This window comes from Scyliorhinus torazame, chromosome 10 (genome assembly GCF_047496885.1).
Source record: "Scyliorhinus torazame isolate Kashiwa2021f chromosome 10, sScyTor2.1, whole genome shotgun sequence".
Lineage (NCBI taxonomy): Eukaryota > Metazoa > Chordata > Chondrichthyes > Carcharhiniformes > Scyliorhinidae > Scyliorhinus > Scyliorhinus torazame.
This window is the reverse complement of record NC_092716.1, coordinates 233,611,939-233,628,109: the sequence shown is the minus strand read 5'-3', so window position 1 is coordinate 233,628,109 and position 16,171 is coordinate 233,611,939. Positions and strand designations below refer to the sequence as shown.

The 16,171-nt window shown below is 45.4% G+C and overlaps 1 protein-coding gene across 2 annotated transcripts in view; it reads left to right on the top strand.

Annotated features, from left to right (window-relative positions):
• Nucleotides 1-14,120, top strand: part of abtb2b (ankyrin repeat and BTB (POZ) domain containing 2b) — a 389,054-nt gene extending 374,934 nt beyond the window's left edge. Inside the window, exons 16-19 of one of the 2 annotated variants that reach the window (XR_011933118.1) lie at nucleotides 2,508-2,576; nucleotides 6,208-6,321; nucleotides 8,236-9,164; nucleotides 13,220-14,120. Coding sequence is in view for 1 of the 2 variants with exons in the window: in XM_072466583.1 (XP_072322684.1) it covers nucleotides 2,508-2,576; nucleotides 6,208-6,321; nucleotides 8,236-8,433 (381 nt within the window). In the remaining variant the exon portion in view is untranslated. Of the gene's footprint in view, nucleotides 1-2,507; nucleotides 2,577-6,207; nucleotides 6,322-8,235 lie in introns of both variants that reach the window. The other variant, XM_072466583.1, reaches the window with a different exon arrangement.
• The last annotated feature ends 2,051 nt before the right edge of the window (nucleotides 14,121-16,171 follow it).

Here is a 16,171-nt window from a genome sequence, read left to right as displayed (position 1 = left end):
CCTTTCAACTGCCACTTGAAAGCCTCCCACATGTCAGATGTTGACTTGCCCTCAAACATCCACCCCCAATCTATGTTCTTCAGTTCCCGCCTAATATTGTTATAATTAGCCTTCCCCCAATTTAGCACATTCATCCTAGGACCACTCTTATCCTTGTCCACCAGTACTTTAAAACTTACTGAATTGTGGTCACTGTTACCGAAATGCTCCCCTACTGAAACATCTACCACCTGGCCGGGCTCATTCCCCAATACCAGGTCCAGTACCACCCCTTCCCTAGTTGGACTGTCTACATATTGTTTTAAGAAGCCCTCCTGGATGCTCCTTACAAACTCCGCCCCGTCTAAGCCCCTGGCACTAAGTGAGTCCCAGTCAATATTGGGGAAGTTGAAGTCTCCCATCACCACAACCCTGTTGTTTTTACTCTTTTCCAAAATCTGTCTACCTATCTGCTCCTCTATCTCCCGCTGGCTGTTGGGAGGCCTGTAGTATACTCCCAACATTGTGACTGCACCCTTCTTATTCCTGATCTCTACCCATATAGCCTCACTGCCCTCTGAGGTGTCCTCTCGCAGTACAGCTGTGATATTCTCCCAAACCAGTAGCGCAACTCCGCCTCCCCTTTTACATCCCCCTCTATCCCGCCTGAAACATCTAAATCCTGGAACGTTTAGCTGCCAATCCTGCCCTTCCCTCAACTAGGTCTCTGTAATGGCAACAACATCATAGTTCCAAGTACTGATCCAAGCTCTAAGTTCATCTGCCTTACCCGTAATACTTCTTGCATTAAAACATATGCACTTCAGTCCACCAGACCCGCTGTGTTCAGCAACTTCTCCCTGTCTGCTCTGCCTCAGAGCCACACTGTCCCTATTCCCTAGTTCTCCCTCAATGCTCTCACCTTCTGACCTATTGCTCCCGTGCCCACCCCCCTGCCATACTAGTTTAAACCCTCCCGTGTGACACTAGCAAACCTCGCGGCCAGGATATTTATGCCTCTCCGGTTTAGATGCAACCCGTCCTTCTTATACAGGTCACACCTGCCCCGGAAGAGCTCCCAGTGGTCCAGGTAGTGGAAACCCTCCCTCCTACACCAGCTGTTTAGCCACGTGTTTAGCTGCTCTATCTTCCTATTTCTAGCCTCACTGGCACGTGGCACAGGGAGTAATCCCGAGATTACAACCCTCAAGGTCCTGTCTTTTAACTTTCTGCCTAGCTCCCTGAACTCCTGCTGCAGGACCTCATGCCCCTTCCTGCCTATGTCGTTAGTACCAATATGTACAACGACCTCTGCCTGTTTGCCCTCCCCCTTCAGGATGCCCTCTACCCGTTCGGAGACATCCTGGACCCTGGCACCAGGGAGGCAACATACCATCCTGGAGTCTCTTTCACGTCCACAGAAGCGCCTATCTGTGCCCCTGACTATAGAGTCCCCTATTACTATTACTCTTCTGCGCTTTGACCCTCCCTTCTGAACATCAGAGCCAGCCGTGGTGCCACTGCTCTGGCTGCTGCTGTTTTCCCCGATAGGCTATCCCCCCCGACAGTATCCAAAGGGGTATATCTGTTCGAGAGGGGGACAACCACAGGGGATTCCTGCACTGACTGCCTGCCCTTTCTGGTGGTCACCCATTTCTCTGTCTGCACCTTGGGTGTGACCACATTTACATAACTGCGATCTATGACGCTTTCCGCCACCTGCATGCTCCTAAGTGCATCCAATTGCTGCTCCAACCGAACCATGCGGTCTGTGAGGAGCTCCAGTTGGGTGCACTTTCTGCAGATGAAGCCATTCGGGACGCTGGAAGCCTCCCGGACCTGCCACATCTCACAGCCAGAGCACAGCACCCCTCTAACTGACATTGCGTCAATTAATTTAAAAAAATTAAAAAAAAAATTTTTTTGAATATTTTTTTTTTAAATTTCAAAGTTACTGTTAACTATCTGTTTCCTAGCACTAGATTTCTAATAGAAATGCGAAAGCTAAATATAGTACTCTCCGATCTCTGGCTTAGTTATCCCTCTAAATTATAATTAAGTAATTATGTTTAATTAGTTACCAATGCTCAATTTTTTTTTGTGAGCAACAATTATTCTCAAACCTCTGCCTTCCAGCCAATTGCACACACAGTTTCCGGGATTGTAAAGTTCCTTTGTTAACATGGTCCGGGATTCTGCGTTCGTCGAGATTCTCTTTCCCGCTGGCAGTGCACCCCGCCCGTGGGTTTCCGGCGGTGTGAGATGGCTTCCGTGGCAAATCCCATTGACCAGTAACGGGAAGAGAGAATGCGCTGCCAGCGAACAGCGTGCCACTGAAAAACACGTGGCTGGGGTCCGGAAAATCCCGCCCATGATATATCTGCAATAGGCTGCATTTTGTATCAAGTGTTAATAAAACCTCAGTCTCATTACTTTTAAGAATGTTTCTTTATAGAACAATGCGGAAAATAAGAGTGTTATTCCTGTTTGATGCTGTTCTAACCTGAGTTACCCTAATATCCCTCTAGATGATGATGCAATACTTGTATTACGGTGATACTGAATCGGTAAATATCCCCATCGCTGACGTACTAGAGGTAAGCGCATTTACTCTCAATGTTACTGGGAAAACCTGCATATAAAGTATTTAACAAACAAAACAAAGGAAAGTACAGCACAGGAACAGGCCCTTCGGCCCTCCAAGCCTGTGCCGACCATGCTGCCGGTCTAAACTAAAATCTTCTACACTTCCGGGGTCCGTATCCCTCTATTCCCATCCGATTCATGTATTTGTCAAGATGCCCCTTAAATGAAAATGAAAATCGCTTATTGTCACGAGTAGGCTTCAATGAAGTTACTGTGAAAAGCCCCTCGGCGCCTGTTCGGGGAGGCTGGTACGGGAATCGAACCGTGCTGCTGGCCTGCCTTGGTCTGCTTTAAAAACCAGTGTGCTAAACCAGCCCCTAGGGTCACTATCGTCCCTGCATCCACCACCTCCTCCGGCAGCGAGTTCCAGGCACCCACTACCCTCTGTGTAAAAAACTTGCCTCGTACATCTCCTCTAAACCTTGCCCCTCGCACCTTAAACCTATGTCCCCCTAGTAATTGACCCCTCTACCCTGGGAAAAAGCCTCTGACTATCCACTCTGTCTATGCCCCTCATAATTTTGTAGACCTCTATCAGGTCGCCCCTCAACCTCCGTCGTTCCAGTGAGAAAAAAACGAGTTTATTCAACTGCTCCTCATAGCTAATGCCCTCCGTACCAGGCAACATTCTGGTAAATCTCTTCTGCACCCACTCTAAAGCCTCCACATCCTTCTGGTAGTGTGGCGACCAGAATTGAACACTATACTCCAAGTGTGGCCTAACTAAGGTTCTATACAGCTGCAACATGACTCGCCAATTCGTATTCTTATACTCAATGCCCCAGAACAAGTCCCAATGCACAGAACAAGTCCCAAAGCACTTCAATCAAGCACAATCAATAGGTAGTTGTTGAAGGAATTATGAGGAGAGGGGAGATTGGTCCAAGACAGGTTCAGGCTTAGTTGTGATGCCCCCCATAGTCAGATGATCTGTCAGGACTCCTTGATCCAAAAACCAGTAGCTGCAGATGTTGCACCTAGAAAGAGCTCGGTCTCCTTACCTGAGGAAGGGTGTACTTGCCCCGGAGGGAGTGCAATAAGGGCTCACCAGATTAATCGTTGGGAAGGCGGGATTGTCTTCTGAAGAGAGATTGAGGAAACCTGTATTCTCTAGAGTTGCGAAGTTGTGATGTCTCTAAAATTTAACAAAATTCTTCCAGTGTGTGACTGGGCAGATATGGAGAGGATGTTGCCTCTGGCTGAGTTTAGAACCAGAGGACACTGTCTCAGAATAAGGGGCAGGCCATTTAGGACTGAGATGAGGAGGCATTTACTCACTCACAGGGTGGCAAATCTTTTGAATTCTTTACCCCAGAGAGTTGTGGAACCTCAAGCATTGTGCATGCTCAAGGTAGAAATCGATAGATTTCTAAATGCTAATGACATCAAGGGACATGGGGGAAGATTCCGGCTTAGTTTTGATGCCTCCCCATAATCAAATGGTCTGTCCGGACTTCTGATCCAAGTTAACACTGGTGATGATAATGACACCGCTGTCAGCATCCACGGATGTGTACCCCAGCAAAAACCAGGAGCTGGAGTTGTTAGAGTTGGTGTGGGAAAGGGGCAATGAGGTAGATGATTAGACAGAGTCTGTTCGAATACTGGAGCAGGCCTGATGGGCTGAATGGCCCACCTCTCCTATTTCCCATGTTCCTAAGATGGAATAATATGCCTGTTCCTTTGGAAGTCAGTTTATTGCTCCTGCTTTAAAACAGAAAGTGTGTGATCCAGCTGAGATTGTGTATCAGTGTGTAATGTCTCCGTGGGGGTGAAGTTCCTCAGTTAGGCACAAAAGCTGCGTTGCTGTCAAGCCTTTCCCTGCCCAGCTGTAACTTGGGCAGAAATCCTCTGAAAATCTACCTCCTTATCTACAAGGTCTTGGATTAAGTTTAAAAATGTAAATGAATGTAATGAATAGAGAACGGGTTATAATCTTCGTTGATCTATCAACAAAGTGTATGTTAGTGTCCAGCAAAATCAGCATGGATACAGTAACACGAAAGTTCAGGTTGGAAATGTGCTGGGAAATGGAGAAAGGTGCAATGAAACAAACTCAAATTGTTGCTGATAGTTATTTCCATTTCCTTGTGCACATTTCAGAAATATTGTGTTCATCTCTCCCCATGTGTTCCCTTTATTGTCCCCTTAAACTGTTGGAAAATACCAGAGAACAATTCCAGGCTCACTGGCCACGCTCCAATACTTCACCTAAGCGACCTTTTTCAATCATAGCCTAAGGACATTGAGACTTCCGGTTAAATCAGCACATCCCAAAATCAAACTCTTAACGTGACGGGTCATTGGGGACAGACTTTGGGAAGTCAGGAGGTGAGTTACTCACAATCTACAAAGCACAATTCAGGACTGTGATTGAATACTCTCCATTTGCCTGGATGAGTGTAGCTCCAAAAGCACTTGTGTAGCTGACACCATCCAGGACAAGACAAAGCAGGCCCATTCACCACCCCATTCACCACCCTCAACATCCATTCCCTCCACCACCAATGCATAGTGGTAGCAGTGAGTTACTCGCTGCAGGATTCCTAGTCTCTGACCTGCTCTTGTCCCACTGTATTTATATGGCTGGTCCAGTTCAGTTTCTGATTTGTTTATTGTTTATTTGTTTATTGTCACGTGTACGGAGGTACAATGAAAAGTATTTTTCTGCGAGCAGCTCAAACAGATCATTTGGTAAATGAAATGAAATGAAATAAAAGGAAATACATAAGACGGCAACACAAGGTACACAATGTAAATACATAGGCACCGGCATCGGGTGAAGTGTGCAGGAGTATTACTCAGGTCAGTCCATAAGAGGGTCGTTTAGGAGTCTGGTAACAGCTGAGTCTGATCAATGGTAACCCCCAGGTAGTGGGAGATTCAGTGATGGTAACGCCATTGAATGTCAAGGGGAGGAAGTTGGATTCTCTGTTGACGATAGACACTGCTGGATACTTGTCAGCCCAAGCCTGGATATTGTTCAGGTCTTTGTTGCATTTGGAGATGGACTGCTTTAGTGTCTGAGGAGTCGTGAATGATGCTGAACACGCACATCAGCGAACATCCCCATTTCTGACCTTATGATGGAGGGAAGGTTTTCGATGAAGCAGCTGAAGATGGTTGGGCCTAGGGCACAGAGGGTACTACTCGTATAATAGCAGACTGAACATAATTGAAATACAAGGAAAGATCCAGCTCCTCGACCACGTTTCCTATGAGAATTCACAATATTAGCTGATCTTTTGAGGTGGTGTCGAGTGAATTTCAAGTGCTTTCCTAGAGTTGTGAGCAGACACAGGCCCTCTATAAACCTCTGTGGAAACACATGGGGAGAGCCAAACAGCACACAATAAAATTCAACAAAGTTTTCACGTGGGTAGAGGGGCAACAAGCTTTGTTGAAACTGGCACCAATCGCATCAACGTGCATGTATCAGGCACCAACCAATTACTGACACAGGAAGGGGTTCTTCATTTCTGATTCAGAGAATTCTGATTGTACTGCCTCACATAAGAAAATTAACCTGAAAACAAGATAGCCATGTTTTATTTGGTGTCTTTTCCTCTTTTGTTTCTTTAGCTGTTATCTGCAGCAAGTTTGTTCGAACTTGAATCATTACAGAGACATTGTGAGATCATCTGCACCCAAATAATGAACCTGGAAAATGCAGTCATCATTTATTGTTACGCAAAGGTAATCCCTCTCACAAATAGTGTTACCCTCAACTAACTTCATCAAGATCATAAAACATCAAAGAGCATTCACGCACAGGATGACTTTGTTCCCAATAGAATCATAGAGTTTTGGAGCAAAACAGAGGCCAGCCATCAAGCTCTTATCTATTCTAATCCCATTTTCCAATACTTGATCCTGTAGCCTTCTATGCTGTGGCATTTCAGGGGCTCATCTAAATGCTTCTTAAATGTTGTGAGGGTTCCCGCCTCTCGCATCCATTCAGGCAGTGAGCTCCAGATTCCCACCATCATCTTAGTGAAAAGGATTTTCCTCAAATCCCCTCTTAAATGTCCAGTCCTTACCTTTACTCTATGCCCCCTGGTTATTGACCCCTCTACTAAGGGCAAAATTCCTTCCTATCTACCCTGCCTGTGTCCTTCATACTTTGTACAGCTCAATCAGCTCCCCCCCTTCCCCCACCCCCAGCCTTCTCTGCTCGAAGGAAAACAACCGCAGCCTAACGAGCCTCTCTTCATAGCTGAAACGCTCCCAGGCAACATCCTGGTGAATCTCCTCTGCACCCTCTCCAGTGCAATCACATCCCTCCTATAGTGTGACGACCAGAACTGCACACAGTACTCTAGATGTGGCCTAACCAGTGGTTTATACAGCTCCATCATAACCTCCCTGCTCTTATATTCTATGCCTCAGCTAATAAAGGCAAGTATCCTACATGCCTTCATAACCACCTTATCTATCTATCCTGCTACCTTCAGGGATCTGTGGACATGCACCCCAAGGTCTCTGGTCCTCGCGTCCAACCATTTATGGTGTACTCCTATGCCTTGTTAGTCCTTCCAAAATGCATTACCTCACACCAGGGTTAAATTCCATTTGCCACTGTTCTGTCCACCCGACCCGCCCATCTGTATCGTCCTGTAACCTAAGGCTTTCCTCCTTCCTGGCCATTTACCACACCACCAAATTTTCGTGTCATCTGCGCACTTACTGATCAGACCTCCTCCATCACATCTAGATCAGTAATGTACACCACAATCGCCAAACACCAATGGTATTCTCATCCAAGCAATACATTTACCTTTGATGGGTTCTTTAAAAAAAAAGTATGTTTTTCAGTTCTTCATTTTGATAGCTGCCAAGGGGATGAAACTTTGTAAGATCAAACGTTTTCTTCTTCCAAACCAACTATTTTTCTGATATATTTTTGTGATGCCGATTGTAATGTTACCATTAGTGTTCTGCCAGACTGGGAACCAAATCAAACCTTTTATTTGCGACCTGAACAGTCATCAGCAATGGAGAAGACCTGGATCCTTCCAGCTGTTAAAACAGAGTGCTGACCTTGTGTCAACTTAACCTGTAAACCGATGAAAGGGTAACATTCTAGTCGGCGCCAGCAGTTTCGTTTACTGTACAGTTGGTATTTGAAAAGCAGCAAGACCAATTCTCCACATGGCTTGCCCATTATTTATCCCTCAACTAATAGAACTAAAAAAAAGCAATCTGATCATTATATGTGAGATCTTGCTCTGCCCAAATGAGACGCAACATTTGTCTACATTATAGCAGGCCATAAAACACTTCAGCATATTAGAGTAGCAGGAAAGATGTGTATAAATACTTTCTTTCAATGACTCCTTTGAAAGTTCATTCCATACACACAGCACCACGTAAGGCGATTAAATCTAAATTGCCTTTCCATCAGCCTTTCTAAATTGAAGTCTTTGTGCACTTGTCGTAGGAAATTAGAAGTAACTTCTATGTTGTTCATTTTAAGGATGTCTAAACACCATTCTCTAAATGCTATTCAAAAAAAAAAACGTTAAATTGCATTGATTTAGCACCCGGCACATCGACTGCATGGTGCGGGAAGAGAATTGGAATATCAACTGTATATTTTGTTATCCTCAGATACACAATGCTACTGAGCTGCTTTCTTACACTGAGAGCTATTTCCTGAAGAACATGAGTGCACTTCTCAATCAAGACTCTTACAAGCAATTGATATATGGGCGCAACAGCAAATTGCAGGGACTGGACCCCCTACAGAGCTTGGACATGGCACTGGCCAACAGAATGAGGTCACTCTACATCACATCAAGGGTGTGAAACATTGATCAACAAGAAACTGGAAATGACATTATGTACAGTACCAGAGCCCCCAGGCGGACATCGCTTCACCCAGTGCTTTTCCTTACCCCCCTTACTTTGTGTCAGTTGGCTCTTTGGCAATCCGATAAACTTCAGCTGCACCAATTAATTATCCGCAGTAAAGTATGCTTGATCATTTTCATGCTGGTTATGCAAAACCAAATCAGGAAAAGTGTTGACATCTACATTTGATATTTGTATATCATTTCTTACGCTCTGGTATGTCTCCCAGCTATATTGGAATATTGGCGAGGGCCTATCTGAACCATATTCCTCTTGTCCTGACATTGACCTGACAGATCAGCACAATGCCTTTGCAAATGAAAAGTAACTTATAATCCTGGCCTTTTCCCAAGCTCAAAGGAGCATAATGAAGGAGTATCTGAGAAAGACAAAAATGTCAACCTCTACATGGAGATTACAAAATCAATTGAATTCCAATTAATGCATCCTGGACACAGGACTTCTATCACTATATTTACAGCGGTTATAAATAAAAGATTGTAGTCAATGCCATTATTATTAGTTTGGCAAATTATGCTTCAATAAACATTTGGAGTATGTATGTAACAAGAACAGAAGATACTGGAAAAACTCAACAGGTCTGCCAGCCTCTATCAGGAGAGACACAGAGTGAGTGTCACTGACCCTCTGTCGGAACTGAAAGGAGAGAGAATGTTGGAGCAAAGGTAACAGCGACAAAAAGTAGCAACTTTAAGAACAAAGGACAGATGGTCTGGTGAGAGAGAGAGAGATAGGGTGTACACCTTACCCTCCTTTCCAGACCCAGGATAGGGTCCCTCTTGTCCTCATTTTGCACCCCCAGACTCTACAATCAAATGGTAATCCTAACCCCCTGCCCCTTTCCCAGCTAGCGTGATGTCACCACTAAACGCATTGTCCCCTCACCACCACCCTCCCAATCAGCATCCCCCAGGGACCGCTCTCTCCGTGACACCCTGGTCCACTCCTCCATCATGTCCAACTCCCCATCCCCTTCCCACGGCACCTTCCCTTGCAATCGCCGAAGATGTAACACCTGCCCCTTTACCTCCTCCTCCCCCCCCCTCACTGTCCTTTAAATACTGTCCAAAATGTTTGACTGTACAGGTTGAAATTCCTTTGTGCATTATTTTTTGAGTTGCATGGTTAATGGATGTATATCCGTTTTCATTTGGCTGGTTTAACAAGATTAACGACCAGTAGAAACAGGTTAATGTCTTAGTTAGAATAGCAATAAGAATTTTCTGCAAATGTGTGAATTGGTTTATTGATATTAGCACAGTGGAATTTCAGTCTGTAAGTGTATTAGCAACTTAGCATTGATACATTGAATGCACAAGACTTAATAGTTGTCCTAATAATCAATTAACTGAAAGCAATGTGTGTCATAAAGAAAAGGGCTGTATTATTGATTACATAAAACTGCCAGGACAGGTATCTCTTCTTTTGGAAGTAGATATTCAGATGTACTTACTGATTTGTGAAGCCTTGTCTAGTGAAATATGTCTATCATAATAGACATGGGATCATAGATGGTGACATGTACAGAATAGTTTAGCCAGATAGATCAGCTTCCCACTCATATGTGGAATCATTGTTGACATCACCAATGTTGCACTGCCAACATTCCAAATTTCACAACTACATGGTATCCAATATCTCAGCACAGTGTTGTTCATTTTTGCTGCCCATCCCTAATTGCCCTTAAAATGAGTGGCATTTCAGAGGGCAGTTCAGAGTCACATGTAGGCCAGACCGGGTATGGATGGCAGATTTCCTTCCCTCAAGAACATTAGTGAACCAGATGTTTTTTTTTTTTTTAAACAACAATCGATGCTAGTTTCATGGTCACCGTTACTGAGACGAGCTTTCAATTCCGGATTTATCCAACGGCCCTGGTGGGATTGGAACCCATGTCGCCAGAGCCTGGGCCTCTGGATTACTAGTCGAGTGACATTACCATTACACCACCGCCTCCCTTTTGTTATAGTAGAAATGCTATAGACAAACAGTGAATCAGTTTCTTAAATCTGAGAGATAGCTGCCAAGAAATGGGAAGTGCTCAACAAATCCCAGAGTCTCTCCTTCAACATTTATGGGAGGTGGAATATTTGGCTGACCAGGTTTGGGTTGATATATGAATTTTGTTTTGGCAGCATTCAAGTACAGTCGAAGTTTCCTGACTGCAGAATTCTAGAAATCCAGAGTGGGTTGCAACTCTGGCGCAGAGCGGCAGCGACACTGCAGTCGTCTGCAAATTGTACATCATGTATGTCTGGGGTCAATTGGCATGGAGGCAACTGAGGTTAAAGTTTTCCCTCTAGGCGGTATTTCACACTGACACACGAGAGCAGTTGATAGAAACATAGAAAATAGGAGCGGGAGGCCAGAAATTAGGAGCAGGAGGAGGCCAATCAGCCCTTCGAGCCTGCTGCGCCATTCATTCTGATCATGGCTGATCAGCCAACTCAGCAGGCTAATCCCGCCTTCCCCTCCATATCCTTTGATCCCCTTCGCCCTAAGTGCGATATCTAACTGCTTCTTGAAAACATACAATGTTAAGGCCTCAGCTATTTCCTGTGGTAACGAATTCCACAGGCTCACCACCCTCTGGGTCAAGAAACCTCTCCTCATCTCTGTCCTGAATGGTCTACCCCGTATCCTCAGACTGTGACCCCTGGTTCTGGACAGGCCCACCATTGGGAACACCTTTCCTGCATTTACCCTGTCTAGTCCTGTTAGAATTAGAACATAGAACATTACAGCGCAGTATAGGCCCTTAGGCCCTCGATGTTGCGCCGTCCTGTGAAACCACTCTAAAGCCCATCTACACTATTCCCTTATCGTCCATATGTCTATCCAATGACCATTTGAATGCCCTTAGTGTTGGCGAGTCCACTACTGTTGCAGGCAGGGCATTCCACACCCTTACTACTCTCTGAATAAAGAACCTACCTCTGACATCTGTCCTATATCTATCTCCCCTCAATTTAAAGCTATGTCCCCTCGTGCTAGACATCCGAGGAAAAAGGCTCTCACTGTCCACCCTATCCAATCCTCTGATCATCTTGTATGCCTCAATTAAGTCACCTCTTAACCTTCTCTCTAATGAAAACAGCCTCAAGTCCCTCAGCCTTTCCTCATAAGATCTTCCCTCCATACCAGGCAACATTCTGGTAAATCTCCTCTGCACCCTTTCCAATGCTTCCACATCCTTCCTATAATGCGGCGACCAGAATTGCACGCAATACTCCAAATGCGGCCGCACCAGAGTTTTGTACAGCTGCAACATGACCTCATGGCTCCGAAACTCAATCCCTCTACCAATAAAAGCTAACACACCGTACGCCTTCTTAACAACCCTCTCAACCTGGGTGGCAACTTTCAGGGATCTATGTACATTGGCACCGAGATCTCTCTGCTCATCCACACTGCCAAGAATCTTACCATTAGCCCAGTATTCAGTCTTCCTGTTATTCCTTCCAAAATGAATCACCTCACACTTTCCTGGATTAAACTCCATTTGCCACCTCCCAGCCCAGCACTGCAGCTTATCTATGTCCCTCTGTAACTTGTAACATCCTTCCGCACTGTCCACAACTCCACCGACTTTAGTGTCATCTGCAAATTTACTCACCCATCCCTCTACGCCCTCCTCCAGGTCATTTATAAAAATGACAAACAGCAGTGGCCCCAAAACAGATCCTTGTGGTACACCACTAGTAACTGGACTCCAGTCTGAACATTTCCCATCAACCACCACCCTTTGTCTTCTTCCAGCTAGCCAATTTCTGATCCAAACTGCTAAATCACCCTGAATCCCCAGCCTCCATATGTTCTGCAGTAGCCTACCGTGGGGAACCTTATCAAACGCTTTACTGAAATCCATATACACCACATCAACTGCTTTACCCTCATCCACCTGTTTGGTCACCTTCTCAAAGAACTCAATAAGGTTTGTGAGGCACGACCTACCCTTCACAAAACAAATTGTACAGGTTTCTATGAGGTCCCCCCTCGTTCTTCTGAATTCCAGCGAATACAATCCTAATCTCTCCTTATAGGTCCGTCCTACCATCACAGGAATCAGTCTGGCAAACTTTGGCTGCACCCTCTATGCAGCAAGAACATCCTTCCTGAGATAAGGAGACCAAAACTGCACGGAATATTCCAGGTGACGCCTCACCAAGGCCCTGTATAATTGCAGCAAGACATCTCTGCTCCTGTACTCGAATCCTCTCACTATGAAAGCCAACATATCATTTGCCTCCTTTCCCGCCTGCCGTACCTGTATGCTTACCATCAGCGACTGGTGCACAAGGACACCCAGCTCTCGTTGCACATTCCCCTCTCCTAATGTATGTCATTCAGATAATAGTCTGCCTTCCTGCTTTTGCTACCAAACTCGCATTTATCCTAATTCTGCTTCTGCCATTAATTTGCCCACACGCTCAACTTGTCCAAATCACACTGAAGGATCTCTGCATCCTTCTCACAGCTCACCCTCCTACCAACTTTGTGCCATCTGCAAATTTGAAGATATTACATTTGTTCCCTCATGTAAGTCATTAATATATATTGTAAATAGCTGGGGTCCTAGCACCGATCCCTCTGGTACACCACTAGTCACTGCCTGTCATTTGTAAAAAGAACCATTAATTCCTACTCTTTGTTTCCTGTCTGGCAAACCTCTATGTTGTTTTGTTCACCAATGGATTCACCCACAACTTACTGGGAGCAGACTGGCGAACATCAGCTGCCACTGTGATTCACATTGAGGAATTGTTGACAATGTCCTTTCCAGCATTGATGGATAGTATTCGTATCAAGAAGAGAGACGCCATCCTCTGAGCGAACGGGTTTTGTCCATTTGGTCGATAGATGGTCCTGGTGGCTTCAAAAAAGCTTGGCATGTTATGGTCCGTATATGGTTAGATTTCTTGGACTTTCCCACCACATGTCCGTCATCATCCAGATTTGACTTTGGGAGTCAGCTTTGAGATGTTGGAAAGTTGCCTGCTTGACTTGGAACCTTGGGTTGTTCTGCTGGGCAGAAAAGACTGCTCATTTTCGTTCCAGGAAGTCACATATTTCAGCATTGTTTCCATTGTACGATAATAATCAAACCCAATGATTTGGACACAGGCGACGAGTACACTTGACTTTATTTGGTCCCACTGTATTGGGATCAAGTTGGATGTGTGAAGCTTTGCCCAGTCCATCACGCAAACCCGCCTCCCATCCATTGACTCTGTCTACACCTCCCGCTGTTTGGGAAAGCGGGCAGCATCATCAAAGATTCCTCTCACCCGGGTTATTCTCTCTTCCAACTTCTTCCATCGGGCAGGAGATACAAAAGTCTGAGAACATGCACCGACAGATTCAAAAACAGCTTCTTCCCTGCTGTTACCAGACTCCTGAACGACCCTCTTATGGACTGAACTGATCTCTCTATGCATATTCTCTACTATTGTTCGCATTGTACTCTGAATGCTTCACCCTATGTCTATGTATTTACATTGTGTATTTATCGTATGTCCTATGTTTTTCATGCATGGACGATCTGGACTGTACGAAGAACGATACTTTCCACGGTACCTTGGTACATGTGACAATAAATCTAAATCTAATCTAAAATCTAATCTAAGCTGAGTTTGCAATTCCTCTTTCCGGTCAGGCTGAGAGATTGTACTCCTTCCTCCTGAATTTTTGGGCCTTGTGATGTTTTGGTGTGAGGTGAATGTTCATCACCCATCAAATAAGTTGATGATCTGTCCAGCAGGCCTCAGTCTTCATGGATCAAGTCGTCAATCTTTGACCTGAATTATGTCATTATTCAAGAGATGTCAATGGTTTGATCTAGGATGCCTCCATGTAGGTTTGTGTTTTTTCTTCGGGCGTTTGTTGTAATGAGGCCATGCTGAGCACCATCCGTCTCAGCAGGAGGTCAACATTTGCATTGGCTTTTCCCAATCCAGTTTTCCCAGTGGCTTCACACCTCATTTGAGTCACAGCCAACCCTGGCATTACAGACCCCAGAAAGATGATCTTTTCTTCTTTTGGGATGGCATTGAGGACTTCATCAAGGTCAGAGTAGAATTTTTCCTCAGCATCTTCATCAGAATTAAGAGTCGGGACATGAGCACTGATGATGGTGGTATATTGATTAGAATTGAGTTGTAGGTGAAGTGTTATGAGTCTTTCGTCCATATGATTTGGGAGTTCTGGCATCTAAGATCCTATTCCAATGGCAAAACTGACACTGTGGACATGAGGGACACTGTGGACATGAGGGGCACTGTCAGTTTTTGCTTCCAGTGGAAGGTGTATCTCCCCGTTTGTCGCTTCAGGTGCCCCTCCCCAAGGAGGCGGGTCTCACTGGGGACAGCGATGTCAATTTGGAGTCTTGGTAGCTCACATGATACGATTGCAGTTCTTCTTTCCACACGGTCACTCCCGAGATCTGTTCTAACATTCCAAGTTGCAAAATGTCCTTTCTTTGGCCTCGCAGATGGTGGTCCCACGGGGTGTGGTTCCCCAGCCAAGTGGAAGTGGGACAGCCTATTTTAAGGGCAGCTTTTCTAGCCCCCTCTCCATCTGGGGGTGAGCTGAGGACATCCTAATGGGGACTTGCCCAGTCACCTCTGTCCCAACACAGGTGTCCAACTGCCTCCACGTTTCTGTTGCTGATTGTGTGCCGTTTCTTGACGAAGGACGAGGCCCTGACCCTGTCACCAATTCTCCATCAAATGATAGGCAAAATGATGGAAGGATGTGACTGTGTTTAACCTGGGGGCTTTGCAGGACCATCATTGTTCCGACGCTCTTGATGAGTTGGTGGTCAGATTTCAGTGATGAGCCACGATGATGGGGACCATCTTGCTGCTGCAACGTTCTTCTGCCTTTACAGTCGGAGACCCAAAAGTCCTCAATGGTGGAACAGGTGACAGAAACCGACTGATATAAATAGGAGACATTATAGGAAGTGTTGGTTTTCCACGGTCTACCGCCTGCTGAATATTCTTGCACCCAGCATCTCAAATTCATGTTTAATAAATTCAAACAGCTCACGTCTCGGAGGTTCTGTACCCCATACAGAAACCTATGGTTTAATCTAGAAGACCAGACTACCAGCCAAATGTATGGCAACAGCCCATGCGTTGAAGTAATGTAAAGGACAAGAAGTAAAAATTAACTATGTTGGAAGCTTTACATGAGCATATAGGGAGGGAGAGTATTCAATTGACAACTGAATGTCTCAGGGCAGCATGGTAGCATAGTGGTTAGCACAATTGCTTCACAGCTCCAGGGTCCCAAGTTCGATACCCGGCTGGGTCACTGTCTGTGCGGAGTCTGCACGTTCTCCCCGTGTGTGCGTGGGTTTCCTCCGGGTGCTCCGGTTTCCTCCCACAGTCCAAAGATGTGCAGGTTAGGTGGATTGGCCATGCTAAATTGCCCTTAGTGTCCAAAATTTCCCTTAGTGTTGGTTGAGTGGGGTTACAAAGAACAAAGAACAAAGAAATGTACAGCACAGGAACAGGCCCTTCGGCCCTCCAAGCCCGTGCCGACCATGCTGCCCGACTAAACTACAATCTTCTACACTTCCTGGGTCCGTATCCCTCTATTCCCATCCTATTCATGTATTGTCAAGATGCCCCTTAAATGTCACTATCGTCCTTGCTTCCACCACCTC